The sequence below is a fragment of the Sitophilus oryzae genome, unplaced genomic scaffold (genome assembly GCF_002938485.1).
Source record: "Sitophilus oryzae breed Bouriz unplaced genomic scaffold, Soryzae_2.0 scaffold_1441_pilon_pilon, whole genome shotgun sequence".
NCBI classification, from domain to species: Eukaryota; Metazoa; Arthropoda; class Insecta; order Coleoptera; family Curculionidae; genus Sitophilus; species Sitophilus oryzae.
The window spans coordinates 1,355,125-1,363,195 of record NW_022146106.1 but is presented as its reverse complement, the minus strand read 5'-3'; the positions used below and the strand labels follow the sequence as shown (position 1 = coordinate 1,363,195).

At 30.9% G+C, this 8,071-nt stretch overlaps 2 protein-coding genes across 3 annotated transcripts; one reads left to right on the top strand and one right to left on the bottom strand.

The window, feature by feature from the left end:
• The first annotated feature begins 371 nt into the window (after positions 1-371).
• Positions 372-1,555, top strand: LOC115876976 (peptidyl-prolyl cis-trans isomerase E). Its single transcript, XM_030893030.1, has one exon. It carries the CDS (start codon positions 383-385, stop codon positions 1,406-1,408), a length of 1,026 nt encoding a protein of 341 aa, XP_030748890.1. The 5' UTR covers positions 372-382; the 3' UTR covers positions 1,409-1,555.
• A 23-nt stretch (positions 1,556-1,578) lies between these two features.
• On the bottom strand, positions 1,579-3,760 carry LOC115876975 (methionine aminopeptidase 1). Of its 2 annotated transcripts, none has more exons than XM_030893028.1 (4): positions 3,504-3,760; positions 2,901-3,119; positions 2,084-2,602; positions 1,579-1,996 (listed from the first exon to the last, which is right to left on the bottom strand). In XM_030893028.1, exons 1-4 carry the CDS (start codon positions 3,661-3,663, stop codon positions 1,764-1,766), a joined length of 1,131 nt encoding a protein of 376 aa, XP_030748888.1. In that variant the 5' UTR covers positions 3,664-3,760; the 3' UTR covers positions 1,579-1,763. The 2 variants fall into 2 exon arrangements, with proteins under 2 accessions (XP_030748888.1, XP_030748889.1); XM_030893029.1 differs by lacking the exon at positions 3,504-3,760 and adding an exon at positions 3,409-3,491.
• Positions 3,761-8,071: the final 4,311 nt, after the last annotated feature.

Genomic DNA, 8,071 nt, shown 5'->3' with positions numbered 1-8,071 from the left:
TCTACCCCACGTCTACCCTACATCATAGTTTTACATTTTTTAAATAAAACTAGAACGACACTGATAAACCGGAATTTAAGTCGGCCATATTTGAGGCCCATCGCGGTGTACCTAAGATTTTTAATATGCTCCTTCCTTAGTCTTCTTATTCAAAGGTGCAGCCACACTATCCTAAAAACGGCGTATTGGCGTAACGACCTTGAATCGATTTCCAGTAATTCTATTGGCTGAAATTTTTGACAGATGAATTTGACAGATAAAATTTCTGACAGATGAATTTTTCAGCCAATAGAATTACTGGAAATCAATTCAAGGTCGTTACGCCGTTTTCAGGATAGTGTGGCTGCGTGGCTGCACAGTGGACAACAGATGACAGCTATGGATGACAGTGTTGTGTGACAGTGATCGAGTGATCATAACCACACATCCTATAATAACAATTTGTACAAAAACAATTACTTCTCTGAATTACTTAAAGAGTATTAAATACATCGTAAAGATGTCTCAAACACATAAAAGGACTATATATGTAGGTGGTTTAGCAGATGAAGTGGACGAAAAGATATTGAAGGCAGCTTTTATTCCTTTTGGAGATATTGTAGACGTACAAATTCCATTAGATTACGAATCGGAGAAACACCGTGGATTCGCCTTCATTGAATTTGAAGCTGCTGAAGATGCAGCTGCTTCTATCGATAACATGAACGACTCAGAACTTTTTGGTAGAACCATACGTGTCAACTTGGCAAAGCCACAAAAAATTAAAGAAGGGTCAACTAGACCTGTCTGGTCTGAAGATTCATGGCTGCAAAAACATGCAGGGGAAACAATTAAAGATAGGATGATAGAAAATGACCAAATGAATGAAGAGATTGCTGAAACTACTGTAGAAAATACCACTTCAAAAAAAGTAAAAAACCCTCAAGTGTATTTAGACATTAAAATTGGGAAAACAGAAATTGGCCGAATAACTATAATGCTCAGGGAAGATATTGTTCCAAAAACTGCAGAAAATTTTCGTTGTTTGTGTACACATGAAAAAGGATATGGTTTTCAAGGTAGTACATTTCATAGAATAATTCCAGATTTTATGTGTCAGGGTGGCGATTTTACAAATAATAATGGAACTGGAGGAAAATCAATATATGGGCAAAAATTTTCCGATGAAAATTTTCAACTAAAACATACTGGCCCTGGTACATTATCTATGGCTAATTCAGGCCCTAATTCAAATGGCTCACAGTTTTTTATTTGTACAGCTAAAACTGATTGGTTAGATGGAAAACATGTAGTTTTTGGGCATGTAATAAGTGGAATGGACGTAGTGAAAAGAATTGAAAAATGTGGTACAAAGACTGGTAAACCTACCGATAAAGTAACCATATCAGCATGTGGTGAAATTCAATAAAAAACAAAAGTAATAATGTACAGCATGAGGAGAATAACATTCATTAAGAGAAAGTTGTATAAATATTTAATAAGTAAAAATTAATATGCATTTGACATGTACCTTTACTATATTTCAGTAACAATATATTTTTATTTCAAGACAAAATGTATTTCATTAAATTGACATGATTCTGGTTAAATATTTATTTAAAAAATGCTGCTAAAAATGTTTTTAAATAAAAATGTCACTCTTGCAAGAAATTGTATTGTTCATTAATATACTTTCTAGATCATAAATATGTTTGCAGTTTACACTTTTTTTGATAAATCATTAAAAACATAATTGTTCTGTTTTCAAAAACACTATATTTTTATTACAGTTTGTCCATAAAATGGGGTTGTCCATTTTTATCTCTTCTTTTGGTTAAAATGTCACATCCATTATCATTTACTAAGAGAGTATGTTCAAATTGAGCTGACCATTGACCATCTGCAGTCACAGCAGTCCATTTATCTGGCCACATTTCATCTCTCCAAGTTCCCATCGAAATCATTGGCTCTATAGTAAAACAATGTCCAGGTTTAATGACACCAACAGCCCTGTTTTCTGAAACCCGTAAAAAATGTTTTTAAATATAGTCAAATTGAAACAATAATCAATTAAAGCTATATTCTGAATACTGATTGCACTCACTTGCATAATGAGGGACGTTAGGTGTTGTATGAAATAATCTATGTATTCCATGACCACAATAACTTCTAACCACTGAAAACCCATGACTTTGTGCATGTTTCTGAATAATGTTGCCAATTTCCCTATATTTTTCACCTGGTTTTACAATTTCAATGGCTTTCATTAAACATTCGTGTGTCACTTTTACAAGATTTTTTACTTTTTCATTCACATTACCCACAAAAAATGTTTCATTTAAATCACCATGAAAGCCTCTATGGTAAACAGTAATATCTACATTACAAATATCACCATCTTCCAAAGGTCTTGTATCTGGTATACCATGGCAAATAACTTCATTTACTGAAGTACAACAAGATGCTGGAAATTCATAATAATTCAATGGTGATGGATAACATTCTTTATCAATACAAGCTTCATGAACAATTCTGTCTATTTCATCTGTTGTTACTCCAACATCACAAGCTCTAGCAGCTTCATCCAACACCTCCCTTCCTAGTTTACATGCTACTTTCATACCTAAAAACCACATTTCAACATAAACTTCTGGATGACTCACCCATTTTTATACTAAAATGTTTTGGATAAGAAAATATCTCAAAAATGTTACATTACGTTAATGCTAATCACTGGACTAGTAGGGTATATTGAAAAAATACTACTAGTTTCACACAATTATTATATATGCATGTTACATCAATATGATTATCTAATTAAGGCTTTTTCATAATATTATAAATTTATGTTTTGATAATTTTTCCAGTGGGGAAATACCAAGAGAATTTGTCTGAAGAAATAAACAATGTAATTTATATACCTTCTATTTCCTCATCGTCTAACACTTTAATTAAGCCAGAGCCTTTCACAGCCTGTTCACTTAACGGATATCCCTGTGGATGATCAGCATAATCAGGTCGACCAATGGTCAAAGGTACTGTACGTTTTGAACTCTGAGGGTAAGGTCTAAGCTTGCCAGTATAACTATAATAAGGCCATGGATTGTATGATTTGTCCTTCTGCTCATTACATTCACCCTCTGATAAAAAAAATTAATGACAATAACAAATAATTCACTGCTGATTAAATATAATATTGATGAGCGAATAGAATTAAGTATATACATAAATATAATAGCTTAGTATTATCATTTCTAAATGAATGCAACGTCTTAACTGCGCTTCATATTCAAAGCTTAGGAACTAATAGGGTCAGAGATAGGGTGTCCGAGCTTTCAGTATGAGTAAGGAAAAGTCTAGTTTCCATGGATTTTATAAAAAAAAATACTTGAAAACTTTTTATAATAATAATATTGTTTAACAAATTACCAAAAAGATATACGAAAACTTTATGAAAATAATATTTGAACATGTTAAAATGACTTTTCTCGTTTTATATTTCATACATACCTAACCTTACTTACTAGCTAAAGAATGAATAACTTTATGAGACTTCCAATTTGTTTTGAAACATTCTTGGGAACAAAAAAATGATCCAGGAATCCCCAGTTTTATACATGTTGGGCACTGCAGCTTTGCCGTATTCTCACAATCAGGAGAATCACACTTACTTCCAGAATTCATACCTAATACTTGCAGATACCTACTTGTGTTTTTTTTCAAGTAAATTTTAAAAAGAATTTACCATAAAAAGTGTGCAAAAATATTGACATATAAATGCCACAGACAAATGTTGCAAAGATAAATCATAGATATAGGTGGGTAGGGTAAAAAATCACTGTGGTAGCACGGTGGTATAAGCGTAATGAGCTTCGACTATGGAGGGCAGGGTTCGGAAGTAACTTTAAGACGTAATTTACCTGATTAACTACGTGTAGTTTTTCTTCAAAAACTACGTCTATTCCCGTTCATTAACTACATGACATCTACGTGAACAAACTATGTATTGATAAAGCCATATTTCTTCTGTTTTCTAAAATACATTATGTGTTTTTATAGCTTCAACTTATTATAACCTCACCTCAAACCTCTGATATTTGAAAGTTACATACATAGGTTACATAAACTACACCCTCTACATAAACTACATTAACTCAACATTAACCACATGTAATGTAGTTTATGTAGTTTTTAAAAGTAACATGTAGTTTTCCGAACCCTGATGGAGGGTAGAGGTAAGGGAAAATATTTCCTTAAGGGACTCTATTTGAAAAAGTGGTCACCACTCACCACCTATGGTCACCCGGTCACCACAATAGCTCTTTGAGAATAGAAAGAATAAGAGTTTGCTATACTCTGTTTTTTTTCTCAGGTAAGATTTCGACAGACGATGACAGAAGAAAAGCAGATGACGTCCCATACCAATCTATTTATTTTACTAAAAAAAGTTTCTAATTATTTTTAAGTTATCTATGGATGGGTTTAAATATAAATCCGTCATGCGTCGTGTCTTGTTGTTTTTAACCAGTCCCTGGTAGCCGCCATGTTTGAAGCTTAGTTTACAGAAGGGTATATTACTGGTTACTCTACATTTTAAGAATGGAAGTCACCCCAAGTCCAAGAGTAGATAAGACTATCTATCTAGATTAGTCTTACCGGTAATCAGGGTTCGGAAAACTGCATGCTACTTTTAAAAACTACATAAACTACATTACATGTAGTTAATGTAGTTTATGTAAGGTGTAGTTTATGTGACTTTATGTATGTAACTTTCAAATATCAAGGTTGGTGAAGTCATAATAAGTTGAGCTTTAAAACTGAGTAATATTTAAAAAGCAGAAGAAATCTGACTTCGTTGGACAGACTATATTATATTTGCTATTCACTAAATACCTGACCACAGTGGCGCCACAGGTGGCGCTAACAAGAACAAGCAATAAGCCCTCCGCAAATACGTTTAAATAAATTTTTCTTTATTTTAAACGTATTTGGCCCTCCGTAATCCAGGAACATCAGAGGAACATCCCTGGTAGCCGCCATGTTTAGGCTTAGTTTACAGGGTATATTACTGGTTACTCTACATTTTAAGAATGGAAGTCTACCCCAAGTCAAAGAGTAGATAAGACTATCTATCTAGATTAGTCTTACCGGTAATGGTGTGGATCTCGTGGCTGACCTTGAAACGAGTTTCTGCTGCATATAGCCACAGACACTTATTCAAGATTATTTTGGAATTATTTTCAGTAGAAAACAAATATGTGCTTTTCAGTGTTTTTTGTCAATATATACCGTATGATCGAAAAAACGGCGTCCAGTTGGCTGGGAAATGACGATTGAGGACATTTCCCATATAAAATGACAGCGATCTTCATTTCATAGTCATCGCTGACGCTATTTTTTTTTCAATCATAGTACGCGGTATATTATTTATATCAAGAATTTATATATTATTTTAATATTTCGCACAACACGTGAACGCTTATTATGTATTTTCATAGTCAATAAAATTAAATAGAAATAAAACTCTAGATTCCTATAATTAATCTAATTACTCTAGATTATTATGCTACGTTTAAAAAGGGCTTTATTAAAAATTCGGGAAATTATATGTCCAAGTTCTTCCTTTTTTTTAATTTTTAAATGCTGTAGCTCCATGTCATGTTCATAATAGGTTTTCTGCTACTTTAAGATTTCTCTATTCTTACACCTAATTTATGTGATTTTCTTAGCTATAATATGATTTATAAACCATATTTTTCCTAATGGAAGGATGGAATAGGATATGCAAAATTAAGATATTTTAACATTTATTTTCCAGACAAAGCATAAGATTAAGACATAATAAATATTATAAGAAAGATCTTAATATAAATCACAAACTAAGTCTTAATTTGGTCTTGTATAAACACAGGTATAAAACTAATAAGATCAAAACTCAACCTTCACCATATTGTCAAGATTTGGCATTATAGGAAACAAGAAATTGCAGTAAATTAAGAAAAGAATATCAAAGTACACGATATTAAATACTGTAATGTATTCTACGATACAAACCATCTCCCTTCTAAAGAGAAAAAGATAAAACATAAAGCTTATTTTAGTCTTATCAACACTCTTCGATAAAATATATGTCTAAAATTGCTATTAATCCACTAACTTGATATTTTTAAGAAATTATATGATACAAACATTACAATCAAAGTATATTATATTAGTAACATTATAGGTAAAATATGTTACCTCTATCTCCCATTGACGTGTATTGTTCTATAAGACTCGTCATGGTAATATTTCAAAACATCAATATACATAATATAATGAAAACTATTGTTGCCTGTAAATAACTAGAAATTAAATAACTTGAAAGAAATAAAATAATTCTAATAAGTTTAAAACCATTAGAAAAAATCCGTAAATGATAATTTTTAATTCTAATGTAAATATATAAATAAATGTTATTATTATTCAACCACTTCCATATCTCTGTTATTATTACGTACAATTTTATATATTCATAATACTTTCATTTCACAATCTTCATTATCCTTCTTACCTTAATTTTGGATATCAAGATAAATCTGAAATTATAAAATTAATTATAGAATTTGTATTATTATTGATTAACACTCAAAAAAAAAATTCAACTGCAAATAATTCGAAAATAAACTGCAATTTGGCAACATCGACGATGTGCGCTTGCGTAGTATCGATGATCAAATGCTGCAAATATGGCCTTCAAGGTCAGCCACCGGATCCACACCTTTACCGTCTTAGTCTTAACTCCTGCCCGGCTGAAGGTGTGGGCCCGAAATATTTGCTGCTGATCACGAAAAGTTCGTTAGCACATGTTCCGGCCAAACCCAGTATGTGTAGGACGCAGGTAATTTTTGCGTGTTAATCAATAATAACTAAATTCTAATTTCAGAACGAAATTTCGGGAACAATATGCGGACAGCAGTTCGTCTGTATCAAACTAGTTTTGATTTGAACGATCTCAAATCGGAAATGAAAGTATTATAATATATAAAATTGTAATAATAATAACATTTATTTATATGTTTACATTAGAATTAAAATTTATCATTTACGGATTTTTTCTTAATGGTTTTAAACTTATTAGAATTATTTTATTTCTTTCAAGTTATTTAATTTCTAGTTATTTACAGGCAACAATATTTTTGATTATATGCATGTATTGATGTTTTGAAGTACTACCATGACGGGTCTTATTATAGAACAATAAACGTCAATCGGAGATAGAGGTAACATTTTACCTATTATATAATGTTACTATGTAATATAATATACTTTGATTATAATTAATGTTTGTATCATAATTTCTTAAAAATATCAAGCATAGATATCAAGTTAGTGGATTTTATCGAAGAGTGTGTTGATAAGACTAAAATAAGCTTTATGTTTTATCTTTTTCTCTTTAGAAGGGAGATGGCTTGTATCGTAAAATACATTACAGTATTTAATATCGTATACTTTGTTATTCTTTTCTTAATTTACTGTAATTTCTTGTTTCCTATAATGCCAAATCTTGACAATATGGTGAAGGTTGAGTTTTGATCTTATTAGTTTTATAAGAATAATATAATAATAATAGAAATACAAGACTAAATTAAGACTTAGTTTGTGATTTATATTAAGATCTTTCTTATAATATTTGTTATGTCTTCATCTTAATACTATATTATGCTTGGTCTGGAATTTAAGTTGTTTAAATAATGTTAAAATATCTTAATTTTGCATATCCTATTCATCCTTCCATTAGGAAAAATATAGTTTATAAATCATATATGCTAAGAAAATCACATAAATTAGGTGTAAGAATAGAGAAATCTTAATGCAACAGAAAAATTAATGCAATATATGTATAAGCAGAATTAAACAAGGTAACTGTTAATGTTGCTGAAGCTGATTCGACAATTTTAATTACGGAGGCTAAAAGGCCTTTTAAGGCCTCCGTAGTTTTGATGGAATGTTAAAAAAAATCTATTATGAACATGACATGGAGCTACAGCATTTAAAAATTAAAAAAAAAGAAAAAATTTGGACACATCCCTTTTAATTTCCCGAATTTTTA

Coding starts and splice junctions, on each gene's coding strand:
- LOC115876976 (XM_030893030.1), top strand. CDS start 383: ATGACAGTGTTGTGTGACAGTGATCGAGTGATCATAACCACACATCCT.
- LOC115876975 (XM_030893028.1), bottom strand. CDS start 3,663: ATGAATTCTGGAAGTAAGTGTGATTCTCCTGATTGTGAGAATACGGCA. Junction 3,120..3,503: donor AGTTATTCATTCTTTAGCTA/GTAAGTAAGGTT, acceptor TTTTTTTATCAG/AGGGTGAATGTAATGAGCAG. Junction 1,997..2,083: donor TAACGTCCCTCATTATGCAA/GTGAGTGCAATC, acceptor TACGGGTTTCAG/AAAACAGGGCTGTTGGTGTC.